This window comes from Ambystoma mexicanum, chromosome 1p, assembly GCF_040938575.1.
Source record: "Ambystoma mexicanum isolate Mex_15411 chromosome 1p, UKY_AmexF1_1, whole genome shotgun sequence".
NCBI classification, from domain to species: domain Eukaryota; kingdom Metazoa; phylum Chordata; class Amphibia; order Caudata; family Ambystomatidae; genus Ambystoma; species Ambystoma mexicanum.
In genome coordinates, this window is record NC_090921.1 from 1,275,603,816 (window position 1) to 1,275,629,268 (window position 25,453).

At 45.8% G+C, this 25,453-nt stretch overlaps 1 protein-coding gene across 4 annotated transcripts in view; it reads left to right on the forward strand.

The window, feature by feature from the left end:
• Positions 1–25,453, forward strand: part of BCL2L12 (BCL2 like 12) — a 513,616-nt gene that overhangs the window by 350,962 nt on the left and 137,201 nt on the right. For all 4 annotated transcript variants that reach the window (XM_069605212.1, XM_069605217.1, XM_069605213.1 and 1 more), the window contains 2 exons: positions 14,544–14,681; positions 16,651–16,692. In XM_069605212.1, coding sequence (XP_069461313.1) covers positions 14,544–14,681; positions 16,651–16,692 — 180 coding nt within the window. The remainder of the gene's footprint in view (positions 1–14,543; positions 14,682–16,650; positions 16,693–25,453) is intronic.

Here is a 25,453-nt window from a genome sequence, read left to right on the forward strand (position 1 = left end):
GGGAAGATGGCGAACAACACTACGCTGCTGTCCAGTTATAATTTCCACAAGTGGGACGAGATCTCACAGCAAATGGATTAGGCCCCAGAACCCCTAAAGACTTTGCTCTTGCAAACTGTAGATGAGGGTAGACCAGTAGAAAGTTGTATCCTTAAAAATAATTTGGACGCAGTAGACCATGCAGGCGGGATTATTGCTGAAGGTACACTCATCAAACACCATGCATGGCTACGTCAATCGGGTTTCAAGCTGGAGACGCAAGCCACACTTTTGAATATGCCTATCAAGCCCAATGTATTATTTGATAAAGCGGTCGAGGACGCACTAAAGAGTGCCAAGGAGGAATATGACGCACTCAAATTCCTGGGACAATTCACAAACAAATCCTTTGTGCAGAGAGGAGGTTCTAATACACGCCGGTATAGAGGACAGAACTCCCAACGGTCCTCAAACTAAAACTAGGGCGGGCAGAGTTCATCTGGGGGTTCCTCACAGGGGCAGTCCTCCCAACAGAATTTTCAAAGGGGACACAGAAGGTCCAGAAGTAGAGGCAGATCATACTCCTCAAGAGGTGGCTCCACCCCACCCAAGCAATGACCACACGCTACAGGTCCCCTGCCATGTCTCTCCAGTTTCAGGTTGCATCTCTCTTTTTACCCACGCATGGGAGGGGGATCACGTCGGAGAAGTGGGTACTTGCCACTGTGGTGGGAGGCTTTTTCTTAAAACTAATGCAAACACCCGCCAAGACAAAGGCAAACTACGCAGGAAGAATTGTGCATCCTGCTAGAAGAGGTCAAAGCACTTATGCTAAAGGACGCCATAGAAATCGTCCTGGCAAACCAGGTAACAAGGGTATCTATTGAATGGACTTCATTGTACCAAAGAAAGACTTAACAATGCACCCTGTCCTACACCTGTGCCGTGCAAACACGTATGTCAAGCTACAAGAAGTAATCCCACTGCTGAAACTGGGACTACATGGCAACTTTTGACATGAAAGATGCATACTTTCATATTTCAATGTTCACAGCACAGAGAAGATTCCGGCACTTCAAAATAGTGAAATCAACACTACCAATTCAAGGTGCTACCCTTCGCCATACCCTCCTCTTCAAGGGTATTCACCAAGGTACTAGCGGTAGTGGCGGCGCACCTACGCAGAGAATCAATTCCTGTGTACCCTTACCTGGACGAATGGCTGATAACCTGGGAATCCCCTCAAACCTGCAAGCAAAATACCAAAAGAACAATCAAACAATCAATCTTCTTTTCCAATTGGAATTCTCAGTCAACGAGAAAAAATCAAGTCTTGTTCCAAGCAGAACCAAACAGTACTTGGGAGCTATCATAAAGAGAGGGGCTAGTCTTCCCATCAAACAAAAGGGTGCAAAACATACTGCTGCAAATACCTCAGTATCTAGCTGGTCACCAAATAACCGTCGAAATGTTCTTGCTCTGGATGATGGCTTCATGCATTTACCTGGTTACGCACGCATGGTGGCGCATGCGCCCAATGCAAGAGTGGTTAGCAAAACAAGGGTCTCAGGCAAGCAGTCAGTGGGACAATCTAGTGGTTGTTTCGCCAATTCAAGTTCAAGCACCACGCTGGTGGACAAAAGATCTGTTAAAAGGAAATCCATTTCACAACCCTACAGTGCAAGCGATTGTTGGAACAGACGCATCACTCACCGGGTGGGGAGCCCATTAACTTCACCACACAGTGCATGGCCTGTGGACGCAGATCACAGCCCAGAATCGCATAATCCTTTTGGAACTACTAGCAGTGCTAAAGGCCGTACAAACCTTTCAAGTGCATCTAACACGTCAAACAGTACAAGTCCTCACAGAGCACCACTGCCATGTTTTACATAAACGAGCAGAGAGGCACACTTTCCAAGTCTGTCCAGGCTAGCCCAAACATTTTTGAAGTGGGCACTCAAGTGGAACATGTTCCTAGTGTTTAACACGTTCCAGGGGAACTCGATTCTCTAGCAGACATGGGGAACTCAATTTTCTAGCAGACATGGCAGACCAGGGGAACTCAAATCTCTAGCAGACTAGTTAAGCAGAGATCCCCTACCCGAAGAGCACAAATGGCAGTTCAGCAGAGACATTTTAAACAATATCTTTTCCCTCTGGGGGCTATCCTCATTTAGCCTTGTTCGCCACAAGCCTAAACACACAATGGCCAGACTTCGCATCCAGGCTTCCCAAATCCAAGGGGACTGCACTATGGATGAGCTGGTCAGGGAAATGTGCTTATGCTTTTCACCCAACTTCACTCCTGAGCAGGATAGCGCACAAGATGCACCATGATCAAGTAACTCTAATCCTGGTTGCTCCTTTGTGGGCGAGACTACCTTGGTTTCTGCATCTGCACAAACTGGCGATGTGCGATCCAATCCGTGCCCCTGCAACATGCTCGCCCTACACGGGGGTACAACGTTACACCCACATCTTCAATCTATGAACTTGGCAGCTTGGCTCCTGAAGCCATAGTTTGGTCATTTCAAACTACCTCAAAGCTGTGTGGAAATCCTCAAGGAGGCACTTAAACCAAACACCAGACACTGTTACTTTAACAAATAGAAAAGATTTGTAATATGGTGCCAGTCAAAAAATGTAAACCCTATTGAATGTACTCCATCACACATCATTACATGGTCCACTTACTAGACTCTGGCCTGGTATTCGACTCCCATCAAAAGTTCACCTAGCGTCTCTATCCGCATATATCCCTTTTCAAAACAAGGTGTCCTGGTGGAAAGTCCCTGTCGTTAAAGCATGCCTGGAGGGAGTAAAATGGCTCAACCCCCTCGCCCCATTTCAAACCCGCCCCCAGGGTTGGATTGAAATGTGGTACTTGCAAAGCTCATAGGTCCCCCCCTTTGAGCCAATGCACAAATCCAGCCTTAAACACCTAACCTATAAAACTTCTTTTCTGGTAGCCGCCACCTCCATAAGAAGAGTCGGTGAACTACAAGCTTTGTCGGTGCAAACCCCTTTCTTGGTTATCCACAAAGACAAGAAAACACCCTAGATTTTCATCTAAGTTCATAGCCAATTTCCATGCTTTCTTTCAAAACCCTTCAAACTCAGCTGAGAAAAAACTCCATACACTAGATGTAAGAAGGGGAGCGGTTCTTTATTATGTAAACAAGACTAAACCGCTCGGAAAAGCAGACCACCTGTTTGTCTCCATAGCACCCGGCAGGCAGGGTGATCTCATTTTAAAAAAAAAAAACGCCATCTCCCGATGGATAGTGAAATGCATACAGCTCTGCTACTCCCTATCAAACAAAGCTCTGCCTTTCACACCAAGTGCCCACTCTACCAGTGGTACAGGAGCTACTTTGACATTTATTGCAAACGTCCCACTGGATGACATTTGCAAAGCAGCTACATGGAGTTCTATAAATCATTTTCCTCGGCATTACTGCATTGACACACATTCTAAAGTAGATTCACAGGTGGTACAAGCAGTACTTAAACATATATTTGCTGCAGTACCTTCTCACAACCCAACACCTTCTCCAGACACTGCTTGCTAATCTATACATAGCATGTGATCTAAGCAGATCCACAAGCCTCAGAAGTGACACATTACTCACCGTCATTGTATTTCTGTTGCTTGTATCTGCTTAGATTCACATGCGCCCACCCTTCCTCCCCTGTGGAGTAGAAGGTGCATAGATGTTTTCTAGCTTTATCTACTCTGATCTGCTTTATTGCATCTGTACTCGCACTATACTTCATGCTACCTCATGTCAAAAATAAACTAATCTGGGGGACCTCGAAGCGTGATGTACCATGGGTACATTGGATGTCACACTAGTGATAGTATTACAAAGGTAGCGGGCGCCCCTCTCTCGCAAGAACAGACATGATAACCTGTTCAGTGGTTATTAACCACTTGAGAGTTCGCAGCCACTGCTTTTACCCACTGTGCCTTTCACAGATGGGAAATATCCATTTGCATATCAGTCTTTGTCCTGCCCAGGGGCAGTCCAGCACCGAAATACAATGGCAATTCCAATCTGAACGAGAGTACCACCAGCAACCCCATACACGTGTTTCACCCTTGTTGGGGATCATCAGTGAGGTGAAGCTGATGCCTCTCTAAGCACAGTGAGAGGGAGACCACGTCTGGTTGCCCCCAGGAGACCTAGGGTTACCAATCCCAGGTTCCTTAAAAAATAGTTTTACAAAGGTAGCGGGCGCCCCTCTCTCGCAAGAACAGACATGATAACCTGTTCAGTGGTTATTAACCACTTGAGAGTTCGCAGCCACTGCTTTTACCCACTGTGCCTTTCACAGATGGGAAATATCCATTTGCATATCAGTCTTTGTCCTGCCCAGGGGCAGTCCAGCACCGAAATACAATGGCAATTCCAATCTGAACGAGAGTACCACCAGCAACCCCATACACGTGTTTCACCCTTGTTGGGGATCATCAGTGAGGTGAAGCTGATGCCTCTCTAAGCACAGTGAGAGGGAGACCACGTCTGGTTGCCCCCAGGAGACCTAGGGTTACCAATCCCAGGTTCCTTAAAAAATAGTTTTACAAAGGTAGCGGGCGCCCCTCTCTCGCAAGAACAGACATGATAACCTGATAGCGAGAGAGGTCTCCCTCTCACTGTGCTTAGAGAGGCATCAGCTTCACCTCACTGATGATCCCCAACAAGGGTGAAACACGTGTATGGGGTTGCTGGTGGTACTCTCGTTCAGATTGGAATTGCCATTGTATTTCGGTGCTGGACTTCCCCTGGGCAGGACAAAGACTGATATGCAAATGGATATTTCCCATCTGTGAAAGGCACAGTGGGTAAAAGCAGTGGCTGCGAACTCTCAAGTGGTTAATAACCACTGAACAGGTTATCATGTCTGTTCTTGCGAGAGAGGGGCGCCCGCTACCTTTGTTAAACTAGTGATAGTATTACTTGCATGCCCTGTCGACATCCCTTTGTGAGTTTCGAAAACAAAAAAATGTAATACTCTGCAGCTACCTCTCGATGTCTGCCTATGCATAGCATGTTAATCTGATCTGATACAAGCATCAGAAATACGAATACGGTGAGTAATGTATCCGATATACAATTGCCAGTATGTTCCTTCACTACATCGTTAAATAACCAGGTGAAATGGGTAAGATGGTTCAAATGATGAAAAAAATCACAAGCTCAATTTCCTATACTTTAGGAGTCCACCCGTAAGATGTATGAGGTCTAGTTCCCAAAAGTTACAGGTTCCAAGACGAGGTTTATCACAGGTGTGGATTCTCTAAAGTGAATCAATGGACTTATGGTGGTTATACAGAATAGTCTATTAAATGTTCACCAACAATTTACCAGAAGACTGGCTAACTCAGTGACAGGATATCCCATGTTTGACGACCGACGGTAACTTAGATGGGTGACAAAAGGGCTTTGTACACAATGTTATCCTATGTAGCTCAAGGGGGGTGGAGGGTGGGAACAGTGCCATGAGGTTAGAGGTTTGAGGATCCTTTCGGTCAGGTGCCACTGCAAGATGCAAAGAAGAAATAGATTTCTACGATGCAGACCTGTTCAGCACGCTTCACGGAATGGATAAAGGAGAATTCCAGCGCCGATCACAGTTTGTAGGAGAGGGCCAGTGTCCTACCACTTGCAGTCAAAGAAGCAGCTCCAGGACAGGTTCCCTTAATGTTAGTAAGCTGAAACGTCAGGAGCCACCGACTTCTGGCACAAGCTGGTGACCACTGAAGTTCCGGGCTTGACCGTTGAACTGAGGCTATTCTGTTGAGGTAGCTCACAAGGGAGCTGGTCGGTCCTCCAGGCAGTCCAAGGACACTTCCGAAGGCTCTGAGGGGCAGGATCATTGATGGTGTTGATTAGCTGGTCCCAGTAGTCCAAGGGCTGAAGCCCCAACAAGGGTCTTCGGAGATCAGGCAGAGGAGTAGGGCTTCACCAGGCCAATCGTTGGAGGGGATACTAAGCACTGCAGAAGTCGTCCTCTGGTCCTCAACAGGCTGCTCTTCTAAGGGTTATTGGCTCCAACGTAGATCTGAAGCATGGCTGAAGGAGTATTCCTTTCAGCTCCAGTTTTGGCGAATAGGAAGTCCAAACCCACCGATGGAAAGGATCTGCAACATTCAAACAGCCTTTAGTTGTCCAATCTGGGACAACTACCAAGCTATATGCGGTTGCCGCCTCCGTTTTCTCTTTAGGGACATATACAAGTAACCAAAAATCCCATGTGTTAAAATGTTAGGGTAATGCAAAAGAATCCCCATTGAACTGCAAGGTGCTATGTGCACTGTAAAAATATAAGAATTCAAAAGGGAACATTTCCCAGTATGGATAGTCTGAGGAACTAGTCACTTTACCCATAACAAATGACCAACAGGGAAGTGAAGCTGAAGGCATTCCCTTCAAAAAGTCAGGACACGATAAAAAACAGCAAAAAGAATAGGGTTCCATAGAAAACAATGTAGGGGAAAGTTGCAACAAAAGAAAAGGTCTTTCCTAACAGCACTCTGAGTCATTGTGTGTAGACATCCCACCAGCAGGTAGGATGGTTTCACACCCTATTACTAGGAATTCTTTGGATGCTAAGCTTTTTCTCTATTTTAGTAATTTGGTGAAATATTTTACAGTCCAAGTAGGTTCTACACATGTCATGCAAGTTGCTTTTCCCTGGGTGCTGAATGTTGCCCTATTAAGGCTTATGTCGGCTCTCTGCACACTGATGCATATGATTACTATGATGCTAGATTAACTTCTTGATTGTGTTTACTTCCTCCAGAAGATTGTGTGAGGTGCAGACTTTTTCTTAGGCGTATCCATTCATAAATTTGTTAGACATGTAGTGGTTCTGCATACGCTCCCAAAGGAAGCCAAGGAATTTTATGTCTGGCAGATTCGTTGCCTCCATTCTTTCAGAATCTGTTCACAGCCGCTGACAAAACTGCATACAAAAGCTTGTCAATTGATTGCAATTGTCACATATGTTCTACAATATATTTTCACTATAGTTTATGCCTTTGAATGCACGGTTTACCCTACGAGTACCTGCCTGCACCTAAGGGGCCCAGAGTGGCACTGTCAAATGTTTTTGCCTTGGGTCCCCAGGGTGGACACACACAGCATTTGATAGTGTCTAACAATCACAGGACAGCAATGCATTTCTGGCACAAAAACACGTACAAAGTTTCAAATTGATAAAGTCGAGGGCATGGGTCTCTGACAATTGGGTGAGAGAATGTGACCTAAAGACCAGATTTTGCAGGGGAAGGTGGAAACATAAACCAGGGATGTGGACGGGATAGAATGACATGGTGCTAAGTTAAGGATGCAGGGGTGATGGAAAAGTGCTGTAGGGTTGTCTGCGCGACTAGGGAAAGAGGGAAGCAGGGTGATGGACCGTGGTGTATTTAGGCTTTCTGCTGCCCTAGGCCCAAATAAGTGCATGCACCCCCCCCCCCCCACCCAAGTTCACTGTCTGCGCTGTCCAAACTTCTCCAGCATTGGATCTTTCATGGATTCACATGCTGTGAATATTTCCCGTCATGAGGCGGGGAAACCTCAGTAACTTTAACTTGCCGTTTTCCTATGGAAAACGATGACACTTTAGTGTCCTATCGACTTTCTTTTTGGGTGCTTTAGGCCACGCCAATAGGACGTCTGCTATAAATAGCCCCGCCCGCGGCTTCCCTTCAGATTTCAACCATCTCCAACTGTTGGGATTACCTTGTTTTTCTTCATGTTTGCACGTGGTTTTGTATTGGCCGGTATGTCATCTGTGGCCCAGAAAGTCTCTTTCGGCCTTGTGCTGCCTGCGGCCTTAAGAAGGTATTCGAAGGAGATGGCCATACCGACTGTCTCTACCCCCATCACTCGGCGGATGTCTGCCAGATATGCCATGCTTCGGAGGTGGGTACGGCCCGAGGGAGGCAGTCTTCAGGGAGAGTGGAAAAGGCCTCCAAGCACTGCCGAGCAGCTTCGGCGGAATCCCCCGCTAAAAAGCAACGGACGGAGTTGCCTAGGTCGGAGCTGGGGAGAGGTAGCAAGTCATCTACGTCCAGGTGTCCTCATTGGAAAGGGAGGAACCACTTGCCCCCTTCGAAGTCAGATCGGCCTTGCAAGTCCAAGGGGTCTGGTGGTAGGCCCAAGAAGTCAAAGGTGTCGGACAGAGGACAGGCGAAGCCGAAGGAGTCTTCCTCGAAGCACTCGTCCAGAGATCATCCTAAGTCTTCGGCCAGCCGAGAGTCTTCAAAGCACCCTTCCGGTTCGCCTTCCAAGAAAGCTGGGTCTCTGGTGAAGGCTAAGCTCCTGGAAGCCGCAGCTCTGACGACCAGATCGACGGATATTCCCTTGGTGGTGGTGCAGTCTGCGGTTCCAACTGACGGACAGAGTGGGCCACTGCTGTTGTGGACGCAGATGGAGTCGGAAGGCTTGTTGCTGATGGGTGGGCCGTTTCAGTCTGTCGGCTTTGGGCCCAGGCTTTCTGTGGACATTTTGCAGCAAGATCCAACTGCATATTCGGTTTCCTCGGGGATGGAGGAGGAACAAGAGCCGCTATTTGATCAGTCGGCTCTGGGTCTGCAGAGTGCGAGGCCATTGACGTCGAGTGGGGTGGGGGCTGGGCCGCCTCTTTACCCGTTGGCTAATCAGCAATCTCTGCTGTCTTTACAAGTATTGAATACGCGCCGGTCATTGGGGCAATTGCATATCAGGCTGCCACCGCCTCAGAGTCCTGCGGTGCCGGTGGTCGAAGGTTTGCCTGGTGTGGCCCCTAGGAAGTAGCCTCCGGCACAGTTGCCATTGCCGATGGGGTTGGGCCATCCACTGAGTCATCCTGAGGAAGGGTAATTACCGGATTCAGACCCGGAGAGTTTTCCAGTTGCCACCCTATCGACGGTTTCTTCGTCGATGAGCGACAACCCCTGGGACACAGACCCTGAGGTGGAGCAGCTCAGTAGTCCGCCACAACCATCTCCGCCGGATGATATTGGGCATTCCACACCATGATGGCAAGGCGTGTCAGGAGTTTGGACTGGTGCCTGAAGAGGAACGTAAGGATTGCTTTCTCTTGGACCATATGGGAAAGCAACGGAAGGTGGTCTTTTCGGTTCCGATTTTCAACCACGTGTGGCAGGAGGGCCTGCGATGATGCGCCACCTGTTTTCTGAGCCTGCGGTGATGGGTTGTCTAGAAAAGAAATTCAAGGTGCCAGAGTCTACCCCTAGATGACTCGTGACGCAACCCGCGCCCAAGTCTGTGGTGTCGGCGACAGCCAGCCGTAAGGCCAGAAGCCAACACAAATGTGTTATTCCAATGGACAGTGAGGCCAGGAGACGGGACGTGCTTCGGAAGAAGGTCCTGCCGTTGGGGGCTACGACTGTGAAGGCTGCAAATTCCTTGGCAATTATGGCCAGATATGATTGAGAAATGTGGCAGGGGCTAGCCCCGATTCTTGACCATCTTCCGGAGCAACACCGTAAGGAGGCAATGCTGTTGGTTTGGGAGGGGGAGGAGGCCTCCAACCACAGCATCAATATTGCTGTGGACCTGCCGCAGTCTGGGTTTAAGCAAATTAATAACAGGGTGGTGCTCCGACGGCAGGCCTGGTTGAAGTGTACAGATTTTCACCCAGAAGTTCAGTATAAGGTCATCGATATGCCCTGTGGGGGTGAACACTTGTTCGCGGAAAAGATTGATGAGGCCCTGAAGGGTATGAAGGAGGATACAGAGACGGCAAAGTCTTTGGGTTCCCTGCAAGGTGGTCGCTCTTTTCGCTCCTTTCAAGCTTTTCGTGGAGCCTCGGGTAATGCCCGGTTTGCCTCCTCCAGAGATCGAAGTTAAAGGCGCTCCAGCTACTCGTCTCAAGGCTATCAGCGATCAGTGCAGTCAGCTCAGAAGAGCAGGGACTTTGAAGCTCAGCAGAAGAGAGGTTCACAAGCCTCGGCTGCTAAAGGTAGGCAGTCAAAAGCTCAACATTGACTGACATATGGACAATCTACTGGGGGGCAGTGTGGCGAACCATGTTGATGAGTGGCAGCGGATAACATCAGATCGCTGGGTGCTTGACACGGTGCGTTTCGGCCACTCGTTGGCGTTTCAGCAGCAGTCCAGGGAGTTGGTGTTTCTTGGGGTGCAGTTTCTTACACAGGACAATCTGGTAAAACCTTCCAGCGAGCAAGTGGACAAGTTGTGATCCAAGGCAGGCGAATGGAGAAGGGGTACAGTGGTCTTGGTCCGAAGTTACATGCCGCTGTTGGGAGCCATGGCGTTGTCTCCCTCTCCTTCCTAATTGCCGCCTGTTCATGAGGCCGGTGCAGGTGTTCCTCGCAGACAGGTGGTCGCAGAGTCAAGGATTATGGTTGGACAAGCTGGTGGTCGATGAGGGCTTAGTGGACGCCCTTCGGTGGTGGACTTGCACGCCCAATCATGTAAGGGGCATGCTCTTGCTGGAGCCGGAGTGCCAATTCACGATCATGGCAGACGCTTCCCAGTTAGGGTTGGGGGCACACCTTGACGACTCACAGGTACAGGGCCTATGCTCTTGGGAGGAGATTTCATTGCATATCAATGTACTCTAGTTGAGGGCGGTGCACTGGGCCCTAAGGTCATTTTTTCTGCTGAGTGGTAGTGAGGGTGTTGGCGGACAGTACCACCACAATGTTCTATTTAAGGAAGCAGGGCGGCATGCAACAATCTGTAATTTTCAAACTGTAAATTTCCCTCTGCCTGTTGCCAGATGGTTTTATCTGCATATAATTAATTTCAAAGAAGTAGTCGTCAACACATGTTTCGGTTGTCTGTTAGGACTTCAGAAATCATGTCCACTTGGTAACGCAACCTTCATCAGGACGAAAACAGGAGGTTTTATTATTCCCATTTAACAAAGTAGGGTGAGTCACACCATTCGCATAGTGTCCTGGCGTCTTTCAAATTGCCCTTTGATGATCAAATGTATCTTTAGATGATTGTAAAGGAAATACTCAATGCCCCAAATAATTCATCTGTATTGTCTCAGCCGATCGTCTATTGTTTTGCGTGGGTACACCATGTAATAATTTTCTAGTGTGCAACATTGGTTTCAATCCTTCTAAATAAAGCTTCGTAATAGCCTGTAATAGGCTTCAAACAGTTTCAAATCCGTTTCTTCAAATCGGCTATGTTGCCCCGGTGTCTCTTTAAGTATTCCACCGCATCGCATTCACAACTCCTCTGCGACCGTGGTTGACAGAAGACTTAGTTAAGAGTCGGCTTAGAGACTTGGATACGATCGGCTGGGACAATACAGATTAATTATTTGGGGCATTGAGTATTTCCTTCACAATCATCTGAGGATATGTTTGATCATCAAAGGGCAATTTTAAAGACGCCAGGACACTATGCAAGTGGTGTGACTCATCCTACTTTGTTAAATGGGAATTATAAAACCTCCTGTTTTTGATCCTGATGAAGGTTGCGTTACCAAGTGGACATGATTTCTGAAGTCCTAACAGACAACCAAAACACATGTTGACAACTACCTCTGTGAAATTAATTATATGCAGATAAAACCATCTGGCAACAGGCAGAGGGAAATTCAGTGTGACAATTACAGATTGTTGATTATGACCAAGAGGTCATGGATATAGGTGTAAAATGCATCATTTGTAAGAGAAAGTGAGATTGGATTGTAGGAATGATTGTGTGTGAGTTGAATTTTGTAAGACGGTTTTGAAATTAAATTGTTTATGATAATTAAAAAATCAAGTTGAATTTAGACTGTGGCATTTATTGGTATTTATAAAAAGATAAATGCACATGTCTCATCCCCTATCTCATTGGTCCGTTTTTGTATATGTTTAGAGTATTTTTCCTGGAGGACCAGGGATTACAACCAGGTACCCCTTAGTTTATAGATTTCCTCTCCTTCCCCCCCGCCCAGAAGCTCACTGTATCTCGAGACCTGGTTCTCTAGACTGGATTACTGCAACAGCCTCTTTCTAAATCTCCCTGATTCAACTCTCCGCCCTCTGCAACTCATCCAGAACAGGACTGCAAGACTTGACCTGGGCCTCAAGACCTGGGATCGTGTCTCTCCAGCCCTGAAATCTCTTCATTGGCTCCCAGTGGCTGCAAGGATTAAACTCAAGACCGTTTGCATTGTCCACAAGGCCTTCTGGGGCCTGGGTCCAAAATACCTTCAACTCTCCCTCCGCAAATACCTTGCCTCTCGAACTCTTCGCTCCTCAGCCTCCAACTCCCCCAGGGTCAGTCGTTTCTCAAAGAAACGTGCTGGGGGTAGATCTGTCTTCGGCTGGGGCCTCTCTCTGGAACAGCCTCCCTGCCACTCTCAAACTTGAGGAGAACCATCTCCCGTTCTGTTCGCACCTCAAAACCTTCCTCTTTGCTTCTGCCTTCTCTCCTCCTCTCCCCTGTTGATCTGTTCTGCTTAGGCATTGTGTGCCTGGTTACCCTCTGATTTCGGGCCCAGGTACTACCTGCATGGCCTCTTGGCAACCCTTGCGCTTTGGGTCTGTATCTGTAACCCTACAGCCCCACCTTTCTCCTCACTGATCACCTAGCACTTGCCACTTGCTGGCTGCACTACCATTTGTTGTTTTTCATTCCTATGCACAGCACTTTCCACTTCACCCCCCCCCCCCCCTTTGGAACTAAACCCCCCCTACACTTTCTCAATGTCACTGGGCCTAGTAAGATCGTTGTTTTTGTTCTCCCTTTTGTCGCGCTCTGAAACACATGTATGAGTGCAATACAAATAAAATATCAATAATACTCTTCGCTATTTCAACTTCTCTATGATCTATTTCATGCTTGCACCTTTTGGGCGGCCACAGACCTCTGAAATGTTGGGCTGGGGAGAGAAATCAGTGCTTGCTTCTGAGCATCATTTTAGTCCCAACCCTTAGGAACTCTGTGCTTGACTTAAGCATAGGCACACGTTTAATATTGTAAAATGATGCATCATTTTCCGTTTTCCGAAGGGAAAACCCTCATTTATGCAAGGGTTTTAAAAAAATGCATGTTGTGCATTTGAATATAAAAGTGATTGCTTAACACAGTGTATGTGTATTGATTAGAAAACTCCAAAGATTATGTGAAGGGGCAGCAATAAAACCAATGAGGTTTTGGCTGTTTTGCATATTAAAGAGCATTTTGGGAAGACCAGAGCTGTATATATGTCATAGGTGAGAGTTGTATGACAATCACTAAATACCTAAAGCATGCTCGCTTTGGTATGAGTTTTCTTATTTTTTTTAATTTTTTTAAAGTCACTGTAATAATAAAGCGTTTTTAAAGATCAAACATATATAAAGGTTTGGCCATCAAAGACTTTAGCTGTCCTAGTGGAATGCCTAGATTAAAATTACAATATTCTGGATCCGCCAGACTCGGAGAAATAAAATTGGCTTTATATTTAAAAGAATTACAACCAGTACATTGAAAATAAACGGTAGGTCCTCTGGCAATCGCCGTAGGGCTGGGCCTAGTCGGCCTTGTTGTAAAGAAGTCGATGGTGGAGTAACGTAGAGTGCTTGGAAAATGGTTCTTCAGAAGGGAGGAGGGCTTTGAGGTTCTATTTAAATAGTGGTAGAGTTGGCGTAGTATGGAGTATTCCAGAGGAAGAGAATTCCAGAGTAGGGGAGCGAGGAGAGAGCATGGAAACTAGAGGGAGCACCGGGGTCTTGAGTAGTGGCAAGAAGGTGAGCCAAGGTTGATTAGTAACGAGTGAGGGGGAGTCTAGGGAGTGAGATGAGCTGATGGGTATGGCGGGTCCAGTCCGTGGATAGTCTTGAAGATGGGAAGTTTATACTTGGCTCTTTGTTTAGATAGCCAGCCAATCTGTCAACTGGCAGAGGAGCTGGAGCGAGAAAGCTGGAAAAGTATGCAAACTGCAATGTTGAAGACTTTGTCCAGAGGTGAAAAAGCATAGTTGGGAAGGCCACAGAGGAGACTGGCACAGTAGTCCGATCTGGAAAGGACTAAGGATGGCATTAGCTGTTTAGCAGTTTTAAAGATTACAGATTCTTCTGATATTGAGGATGATTAGTCTGGCTGCAGTGGCAGATTTTGAGATGAAGAGCGCTAGGTTGTGAGATGGGTCGAAGTAAGGAAGGTACTTGGGAGAGAGAGGAAGAGCTGGTCTGTTTGGATGGGAAGTAGAGAACTTTAGTCTTGGTCTTGAGCATGAGCGAGTGAAACACCATCCACGATTTGATGACTGAGAGACAGTTGGAGATTTTTGACAACCGATCGTCAGATAAGGAGGGAAAGGAGAAGATCAGAGTGTCTTGAAAATAACAAAAAATACAGCAATTTCTTGTGCCTCATGAAAAATATGTGATGCTCAATTTTAACAGAGCTCTCCTTTTCCTTTTTAGAATATGCCAGTCAAACATTTTGTTAAAACCTAAATGTCTAGATTTTTTTAGCACCTTGAGACTGCCTGTTTTTTGGGCACAGCTCTTCAGGGCTCTGAAGGGGTGGTTGTGGGTATTGTTTCTTATATAATATAGACAACCTATTTTTTTCTTTTCACAGCCATTGGTGGAGATGACCCTGCCATTTACACTGTGGCGGCAAAACGGCTGGACAAGCTGGTCCGACAGCAGAAGGTGCGGAGCCCCACAATTGAACTGCAAGGACTAGTGTTTCACTCTGGTGGTGGTGACCCCTTAGGTAAGGAAAACTATGCAGCTGAGTCCACACAGTATTTACGTTCTGGTGATTACATGTTGTTGGAATGGATTTATAAACTCTGGCCTGAAGAACAGATGTTTAGGAGGCCACCCTTGTTGGCAAACAGGAATTACTTCTGTGAGCTGAAGCCACACCAATCAAGTCTTAGTCTCAGGGGCGGTGAGTGGGGGGTCAAGGGTCCACAATGAGTCCACACAGTGAAGCACCAAGAATGATACTTGGACAGTTAGTTATAAAATATTTATTATAGGCCCAGGACAACACATGAAATATGGATAACTGCATGTAAAGTATCCCACAACACTCTACTATAGAACATATATACAGTTTATTTGTTAGTGCCTATAAATCAATTACTTCACTATTACCTGTAAAGGAAGATAGTAAGTAATTTAGTTAGCACCAACACTCTTCGGAATTTCAATCCTCATTTTATAAAAGCGCAGCCCTATGGTGAATGGGGCCTTGTGCCCAATGTTCAACATGTGCTTAAAAGTGTACAGGAATGCGTAAAGTTCACAAAGTTACAATACTTTTCGGAGCCGGGAAAATGTTAAACCTGGTCTGAAGATGTGAGGAAGGATTCATAAGTTAGGTAAGCATCTATTGTTACTAACAAAACTATTCCCAGCTTTCGGAGGGCTTTAGTACTAGCCATGCCAAATGGTGGTAAAAACGTGGCCCAAAGTTAGAAAGCCCTTTGGGTGAAATAAGGCCACCTGTAAGTATCCTCACTACTCACTGCCCTTACTTCAGTTATGGTCCAGACTTAGCAGATCTGGAAGTGGTCGTCAGAGGTACGTTTTCCCGCCTTTCTTTTGGTCCTAGAAGTCCAGACGCAGCGGGTGCAGAAACTGGTCCGGCTGGTCACAGGAGCTGCTGCACTCGGTTCCGGAGGAAGATTGCAAAATACACCACTACACCATATCTTGGAACACTGGAATTGACGTGGGAAGCGACTCTTCTGTGACCATCATTGTGCGACGCAAGGGGATTCGGCTATCACGGACTGACTCAGCCCTCCATCCCGTGACTCAATGGCTTCACGGCGACTGTAAAAAGTGAGGACTGTGTGTAAAGCAAGATGTTTAGGGGTCCATAGAATATGGAAACGTTGCTTCTTGAGGACATTGCCTAACACCTGTTCCTGCCAGGACTGCGAAGAGGGCTTTGTAGACAGGGGTCTAATAGAGCCCTCCACCAGTGATGCATTGTGTACTTAGGGGAAAATCATTCATTAATGAATAGAGCCATCACTTTATACTTGTTCAAAATCCACAGAGGGAGGTGAAGCCTGCAGCCTTTCCTGTGACACCACCATAGACATCCCCCTCAGGCGAGGTGTTTCCTCTCATGTGAACCTGATGTGTTTGGTGCACCTAAAACATGGACAGTGGGCTGAAGACGTTCTGCTGACATTCTTTGATGGTTTAGTGTGGCTCCCATATAGGATGTCCAATTCACCCAAACATAGGAGCCGTGTGCTGCAAATTGGAAACCTTCCCACCCTTCCTCTTCTCAGTAGTCCATTGAAGATAATTGGAGGTGAAATGTCGGTTTCCCACTAAGGAAAAGCAGTAGGTGCTTAACCAGGATTGAGAATGCCGCAATCCGGCCTGGGGCAAAAAAGAAAGTGGCAATTCAACCACAAATAAATGGCAATATCTTAACTTAAAGTGGCAACTTTTTAAAACATACATTTCTTAGTTTGTAACAGGATGATTCTGCTTGCACTGTTTTTAGTTGTTAATGTTGTCATAGTTGATCTTCTGATTCAAGGTGAGAGTATTGCACGGTTGTCACCACTGGCCAAATTCCGCAGCAGCTGCTGAACCCCACAGACCCTCCCAAAATTGCTTTTCCAGGTGTTGCTACTCTCAACTAAATTAATGTGGCCCCAGAAGGGAAAGGGCAAGTGGCTAAAACTGATTCTTTCTCGCTCTTATAGATCAGGAATCTGCAGAACAGAGGATGAGAAAACAGATACCAGGTATGTTTATACATCAATCGATCCTATGTAACTTCACGTCACTATGTCTATCATTTTATTTTTTATTTTATACTTGAATGTGTTAGTCAAAGACTTTACACGTAAAGGATAATAAAAATCATAGTCCATTAAAAGTAATTAAACATTTAAGAAGTACCATTCATGCGTAAATATAATTCATAAAATGCATGGGATACATGGGTAAGAGTTCATACGAAATTAATACGGAATTACAATCAAAGTTTCAAACAAAATGTCTAGCAAATAGACAGGAAATCACACACAGCCAAGTTTTCCTCGACGGGCCTCACTAAAGATAGTAGCTCTACACATGTCAAGGCTCTGTGTGACACCAACACCATTTACCTGTGCTGCTCCTCCTAATGCTTGACGGAGATTTGGTTTTGCTTCTTTTTTGTTTTGTTTGGAATGATGAATAACTTATGTGAATTTGGTTCAGGTTCTGGACTGAAAGAACCTCTCCTCATTCTAACTGATCCTAACTATTCTCACTATGAATTACTATGCTGTAGTCTTCGCTCACTGAAATTTGTTTTCCTTTTTCTTAGGCTTCTAATATTTCTTTTTCTTGTTTAAACTCCAAATGTTTCTGTCTTTATATTTATTTCTGGGGATTTTTAATCTTTTTAGTTCACCTGCTATGCATATGCCGACATCCGGTGGTTGGTGTGGAGTATTAAAGTCGCTGTTTGTTTTCCAGTTAGAAAAGGGCATTGGGGTGGGTGCATCTGTAGCACTATCCCTACCTTACGTGTACAGTTAACCATATTCCTTTACACGTCAATGTCGTCAGATTATTTTTTTCGCCATCGGGTTGGTCGCTGTCTTGCAGACATTTTGATATGTGTAATATAGGAAAGCTCATCCTCAAGCGGAATTGAAATATATTTTACTGATAGTTTCAGCACTGAATTTTGAACATCGTTTCCTCTTGTTCGCCAACCTAGAATGCCTTAACATACACTTTTAAAATATGTATATTTTCTGGTTCCTGTCCATCTTCGGCACTCATGGTGAATACTCCTTTTTAATTTTGGCCCTCGTGCAATACCAGGTTCCCCTAGGTAGACCCGCACCAAGTGTGCAAGAACTGTCTTGCAAGACCACAGGGAGGACAAGTGACGAGTTTGCAAGTTTCTCAAGCCGAAGACACAACATAAGTGTAGCACTTAGTAAATTTAGCCCTAAAAGGGTTTGTGACCTTGTTCCCTAAAGTCAACCGTTCCAAAAGTTATATTTTTCAAGTAGGTTTACTTTGTGATAGGATGATGCCAGTGGTTGAGATTCTTAGCTGAGGAAAATTCAGGTAAGTATCTCTCTCATTCCCACTGCACTAGGAGAGGCCTAGGAAGGGATCATTGACCAGGTTGCCATCACTCTTAAGTCAGGATAGAGAGCAATAGGAACAGAACTTTACGCTCATGTAACCCTTTGTAGGGCTGAGAGAAACCGGTATGCTAACTTAGAGCTTGACTCAGATTTCTCCAGAGACCTCTGCTGAGGTTCTGGATACTGTGCTTGAGCCGATCAAGGGAAGACCAGGGGTTGTGGGTTCAGAGGTCCCTTTTGCACACTTGCTTTAGTTTTGGTCGATGGTGGTGTTTGAATTGCTGTTCCAGGCACCTTCAAGTTGAATACCATGAGATGAAAACTTCTGCAGAGGTGTAAGGTCCTGAGTTGCTTGGTCCATGGGAGCTGCTGAACCCCGCAGAACCTGACAAACCAAGGGGGGAGGGAGGGAAGGGGAAGTGGATAAAATAATAAACCAGACTTCCTGTCTTCCAAGCTGTGTGGGTATCTGCAGGAATGGGAAGAGCGAAGATGGTAAAACAAATGCTGCTTCTGAATTAAACAAACCACCCTCCTCCGAATCTCCCCTGATTACATGTGCTCCTCCGCCAATAGCTGAGGGGGTATTTATTTTTTTGTGATATGGTTACAAAACCTTACACATGAATTCTCTCTATCACATAATCATTTTTCCATGTATGACCTATTTAAGAATTGTGCACATTATGACATACATTTATACACAATTAAGCAAAATTCATACTTTACAAAAGCTCATACAAATTAATCATATACTATGTACACATCAAGAATTAATGGACACGTTACACAAGATTCATTGACCTAATTGCACAGCCACTGAAGCCACAATTATGTCCATTAAAATCCATTCACAAACTATTCTCCCAGCATTATACAAATGTCCTTAATAAAATAGAATAATGTAATTATGACAGATTTACGATCATCCGTGAATAACAATTGCCACAGCCTATCTGGTTGGTCATTTCATTTTGAACAAACTGTGCCAACCAACGTTGTCTAGGTAAGACTGTATATGGGTATGCAAGAATAAATATATATTAAATTGACTTGCTTGGATTGGGATTTTTCTAGTCTCTTCTGAATCCCATAGATCCTAGTATTAGTTAATGTCTTACTAGGACTCAAATAGTCCTTTCTCTTCTATCACTCCAAGGACTTGTTCAGACAAATGTATTCTAGAGTATTGAATTCTTAGAAGCCTAACTTGGATAACTGGCCGTAATAACTATCGATTTTACTGTACATGTGAATATGGTTCATAAAACAAACTTATCGATTGCTGCTGGGAGTTTTTTTAGACCACTGATGTAGACCATCGGAAACACCTTATTGCTGTCTGTCAGCCTCTGGTGCCTTTAATACAAACTAAATTCCTGGAAACCAAATGCAAATGAATGGGCTGGCTTTCATTCAAAGTTTATGCTCTGACATGATTCATAGGAAGGGGGCCCTGTTCTCTTGAGCAGCAATTCTTAGTTGCATGGTACAGAGCCACTTCTCCCTGTGCCGTTACTCTGATACAGATAGAATGTACACCAGCTACACAGTGGGGATACTCTTTACTTAATTTGTTCAATAGTTTTAAACATTTTTAAATGTTCGCTCTACACTGTTTGGAAAGCGTCCAACAAGTTGGGTGCAGGTGAAGACTCTATTGAAGTGAGAGACTACACTAAATCGAATTGTCTCAGTTCTGCGCAGTATCTCATGACACAGTTATGAGGTCGTCCGATGTTGTATAGCCGTCTCCCTCAACGCTCACCACAATTCATTTCAATTCACTTTGCAAATCCAACTATTTATGCACTAGTCTCCTGAGCTATGTCCTCCATTCTTTACTGTTCAATTGACATTTGCTGAATTCTATTTTTTTTTTTTGTTTTTTGATGTGCTGTGACCCACCGTATTTGCTCCAGTGTCCCACGAATTTCCTCCAAGCTTGTTAGGTCTTCTCAAAATACAATGCTTGGGCAGAATCAGCAGCTTGTTTGTTCAAAACAGGAGCTTCGTTAATGAAATCTTTGTAAAGCAGTTTAGAGTGTTGGCTGCAGTTCCTGTTTAGATTTTCAACCAATAAACATCCAGATGCACTTCTACCATGTTGGCTTGGGAAAGGTTCTGGTTCCTGAATAAGCCTAGTTTAGGATTTACCAAATGATACCACCTCCCTATCGTATAAACTACAAAAGAAATTTCAGATTAATACTACCTATGATTGAAGCGGCCTCCTACCCTGTGAATCAGCCCTGCCATTGTACTGTACCTCCTCTCCCAGACCCTGATTTCAATGGGTGTCTCTTGTGCAACCTTGTCACAAACAGTGGTGCATGCACATCAGAATGTTTCCCAGGACCTCTCTTCTGGGTGGTAGCCTTCCCATTCTAACTGGTGTTGCAATTTCTCCATTACTCTTCTAGAAACCAAAATTGCTCTGATTTCAAATTCCTCAGTTATCTTCTGCAACTAAAGGGTGGGGGGAGGGGTCCTAATCTAGTTCCCTTCTGCAAGGGCTTTAGTAAATTCACATGAAAGGTTGTATGAACCTTCATACACATTTCTAATCTCTCAGCCACTGGATTGATGATTTTCTCAATTTCAAAGGGACCCAAAAATCTAGGACTATTATTCTTTCCCTTCAAACAGATGTATTTGGTGAATAACCAAACCTTATCTCTCGCGGAATATGCTGGACCAGGATGATCCACAAACTGTCATGATGCCTACCTCCAAGGAGCCAGGCCGGGCCCAGCAACCCAAGAGGCAGACATCATTTTCCCCAGGGAATTCTCAGCGGGCCCAAGTCGGGGCCCTTTGGACTCAGTCCTGGCGCCTTAGGCGCCAGGCTCATAGAAGAGGATATGTGTTTAAGTGCTTGGGTGCACACTTACCTGATGCAGACCTTGCTGCTTCATCCAGGCCCTCTTGAGGCCTGAATGGGACTACTTTACCTGTAGGACTACTTCACCACCCGGGTGTGGTCGGGGAAGGATACATACCTGATTGGTGGAAGGATACATACCAGGAACCTTTTCCAAGGCTGTTTAAACCCCACCCGAACAGCCACACGTGCTTCGCGTTGTTCTGCACCTAGCAGCTGGACGCTCACCGTGTCAGCTCCTGCATCCTGACTTCAGCCACGCCTGCCAGCACCCTGGAACACCTGCAAGGGGAGAAAGGAAGAGAATAGGAGAAGAAAAGCCCTTACCTGCTAAATCTGCATCCCGGAGTCATTTCTCCAACGGCCCTGAAAAGGAAGACATCATTTTAAAGGCATTTTGTTTCGATCACTGCAGCGCTGCATTTTACTCACCTTTGCAAGGCGCTTCCATCTTCAGCAGCGATCTTCCGAATTCAGCTACGCCCCGGCGCTTAGAGGAAAAAAGACAAGAACAAAGGTGAGAGGGAGAAAAGGAATAAGGAAAGCTCAGTTTCCTTTTAAGTCTTACCTGTTGGATTATTCCCACTGCATTTCGGGTCCTGCCGCTTCCTGGCATCTCCGGACCCCGGCCCCTATGGGGAAAAAAGACAAAGACATTGAATGAGCGAATGCAAAGACATTACCTGAGCGCTCATCCAGAACTGTTTCACTTCGGGTCGGCGCCATATCTCCGGCACTCCGAACCCCGGCCCCTAAGGGGAAAAAGACATAAGCATTAGCGCTTGCTGCAATTAGACAACGAAAATTATTATTAAGCTTGAACTTTTGAACAGAACTTTTACAGCGCCTTACCTGAACAGTCAAGCTTACCTGAACTCCCATCAATCCTCAATCCAGTGAAGTAACTGGGTTTCAACGCGCCCCTGCATCAGAAGCAGGATGGAGAGCTCATCCTTCCAAACCCTAAGGAGGGTATCCAACGAGCCAGGGAAGCCAGAATAGAGGGGCCCTTCCTGTCCATCTTCAGAGTTCTGCGCCTTCGACGCCGCGCCTCCGTGGGAACCAGGTGAGCGTTACAGAACGCGAAGCCTTACCACAATTTCCCACCTGGGCGCTATGGAGACTTCCGAGACAGATCAGCTGGCCCATCTTTTAGGGGAATTACGGGCAGAAGTGCACTCAGCCCGCCAGGAGACTAATGCTCTCAGAAGGGAACTAATCCTATCCAAGGAAAGAACTGATGATCTGGCCAAAAGGTTATTGCAGGGCCAGGCAGAGCACACTCCTTTACCTGTTTCCGGAGATATTTCTACAACAATGGGTTCGAATAACCCGGTACAAATCAATCTACCTGGACACATGCCTTTGGCCCCGCCGGAACGTTTTGCGGGGGATCCCAAGAAATATGCCGTTTTTATGAACCAATGCCGTTTACACTTTTTATGCAGGCCCGGGGCCTTCCCCAACGACCAGACCAAAGTAGCCTTTGTACTATCTTACCTCAGTGGCTGTGCTGCCGATTGGTCTATTCCATTGGTAAATCAGGATGATCCCATTCTCCGGGATTTCCAGGGCTTCCAGGCCAGCATGGAAAGATTGTTCGCTCGACACTCGCAGGGACAGGCCCTTGACAACGAACTGCTATCCTTACGACAAGGTAATCAGGATCTTTTGTCCTATATCGCCACCTTTAATAGACTAGTTGTGGAAACCGGATGGCCTGAAAATAAAAGGATCACATTGTTTCATCGAGGCCTGCGCGGAGAGCTTAAAGATGTTATAGCTCAGATAGTAGATCCACCCCAGGCCTGCGCAGACTACATAGACTTAGTGGTTCAACTTGATCACAGACTTCAAAATAGAAAAGCAGATCGGCTCAAGTATGAAACCAGAGTACCTATCAAGACCCACGTTAACTCCAAGAGTACTGACGTTTCCGAACCTATGCAAATTGGCAGTGTTGAAGGACCATTAACGCAGAAGGAACGAGAGAGAAGGCGACAAATGCAACTTTGTCTGTATTGCCGAACTTCCGGTCACTTTCTTCAAAGTTGTCCAGTTAAACCACCCAAGAAGGTGGGTGGAGCCACTGATATCGAGTTATTGACACCTGGTTCGGGAAACGTCCTAGCCCGACAAGCATAGGGGTCCGCTTGCCGAGCTTGAAAACAAACTCTTTGACCTCGCATTTTGTCATGCCAATGGTGCTTGTGAACCCAAAACAGCCTCAGCAGTTGCATGCTATAAAAGCATACATAGACAGTGGAGCTATTGGAAATTACATAGACCGTGAATTGGCTTCCAGGATTAAGCTTCCTCTCCGCCCGAAAGTAACCCAAGATGTAATTACTACAGTTGATGGAACCGAAATAGCCTCAGGGCCTGTAACGCATTCCACAGTTGAAATCACTCTGGTGGGTCAGGACGGACATCGGGAAGCAATCGTGTTTGATGTGATCAAGGCCCCACAATTTCAAGTACTTCTTGGTATCCCTTGGTTCGAAACACATAATCCGAGAATAGACTGGCGAGCAAAGAAGATAACTTTTCCTGATTGTGAACCAACCTGTTACCCAAGGAATCCAGCTATGGGTCTAGCCTCTGTAACTTCCACCCCTGTACAGCTACCATCTGAATACCAAGAATTCCAAGACGTTTTTCAGAAAGAGCAGGCTAACACCTTACCTCCCCATCGATCTTACGATTGCCAAATCGACTTGGTACCCAATGCACAACTACCTTGTAGTAGGATTTATGCTCTTACTGAACCTGAGAACCTGCATTTGCGCCAGTATTTGGATCAATACCTGGCCAATGGCTTCATTCGCCCATCAAAGTCACCAGTCTCTTCCGCTTTGTTCTTCGTACCTAAAAAGGAAGGAGACCTTAGAGCCTGTATTGACTACCCCGCCCTAAATCAGATAACGATTAAGAATCGTTACCCTTTGCCCCTGATACCTGAGCTTATCGACCAAGTAAAAGATGCTCGTGTGTACACCAAGCTAGATCTCCGAGGAGCTTACCACCTGGTACGTATAAAAGAGGGCGACGAGTGGAAGACTGCATTCCGCACCAAATTTGGGCTCTTCGAATATCAAGTAATGCCCTTCGGTTTGTGCAACGCACCTGCCGCCTTTCAGTACTTCATGAATGATGTTCTTCGGGAACTTATCGATGTTTGTGTCATCGTTTATATTGACGACATCCTGGTGTATTCCTCCTCAGAATCTGATCACAGAAACCATGTTAGGGCAGTTCTTGAGAAATTGCGCCAGCACAAATTATTTGCCAAGCTCGAAAAATGCGTTTTTCATACCACAGAAGTGGAGTTTCTCGGATTCATCCTGACACCTCAAGGAATCCGAATGGACTCGAGGAAAGTGGACACCATTCTCAAATGGCCATCTCCTAGCTCTGTGAAGGGAGTGCAAAGCATGCTTGGCTTTGCCAATTTCTATCGAAGGTTCATCCCGGAATTTTCTCGAACTGTTCAACCCATCACAGCTCTCCTAAAGAAAAATAAACGCTTTGAATGGACTCTTGAGGCTGAACAAGCCTTTCAGGACCTGAAAACCAAATTCACCTCTGCACCTGTATTGAAGCACCCGCGCCCAGATCTCCCTTACCTCGTGGAAACCGATGCATCCAGTTCGGCCATGGGAGCTGTCCTGTCGCAAAGAGACCCAGAAACTAACCAACTACACCCTGTAGCCTTTTGGTCCAGAAAATTCTCTCCACCTGAACTCAATTATGCAATTACCGACAAAGAACTACTGGCTATTAAATCAGCTTTCAAGGCTTGGCGTCACTATCTTCTCGGTGCAAGACACACCATCACCGTAATTACGGACCACAGAAATTTGCAGTATTTAAAGACGGCCAAAGCTCAATCTTCGCGACAACTCCGATGGGCTTTATTCTTTGCGGAATTTGATTTTGTAATTACCTATCGCCCTGGCTGCAAGAATGGTAAGGCAGATGCCTTATCCCGGATAGGCATGGAAGAACCCAATTCGAGTTTAGAACATGTGCCAATCATACCGGAACAAAGAATTCTGGGCTTGACTTCATTGCAAACCATTGAGGACATCCAAGCTCAAGTAAAACAGCTTTTTGACTCTTCTGCCTTACTGGAATGGAGTCAAAAGGGTCCTCACTACACCGTTAAGGATGATTTACCCTACTTCCAAGAGCGGTTATTTCTGCCAAGTAAAGAATTGTAGGAACTTGTCATTACCCGTCATCATGAATCATTAATGGAAGGACACCCCGGTATCGCGAAAACAGAAGAAAAGATCAAACGCCACTTCTGGTGGCCTTCTTGGAGAAAAGACATAGTCATTTGTGTTGTCTTGCGGAATCTGTGCCCAAAATAAGAGTCAAAAGAAAAGGCCAGCCGGCCTACTTCAACCTTTGGACATTCCACCAGCACCTTGGCACACCTTGTCAATGGACTTTATAACTGACCTGCCTCCTTGTGGTGGTTACAACACGATTCTCGTAATAGTGGATCTATTCTCCAAAATG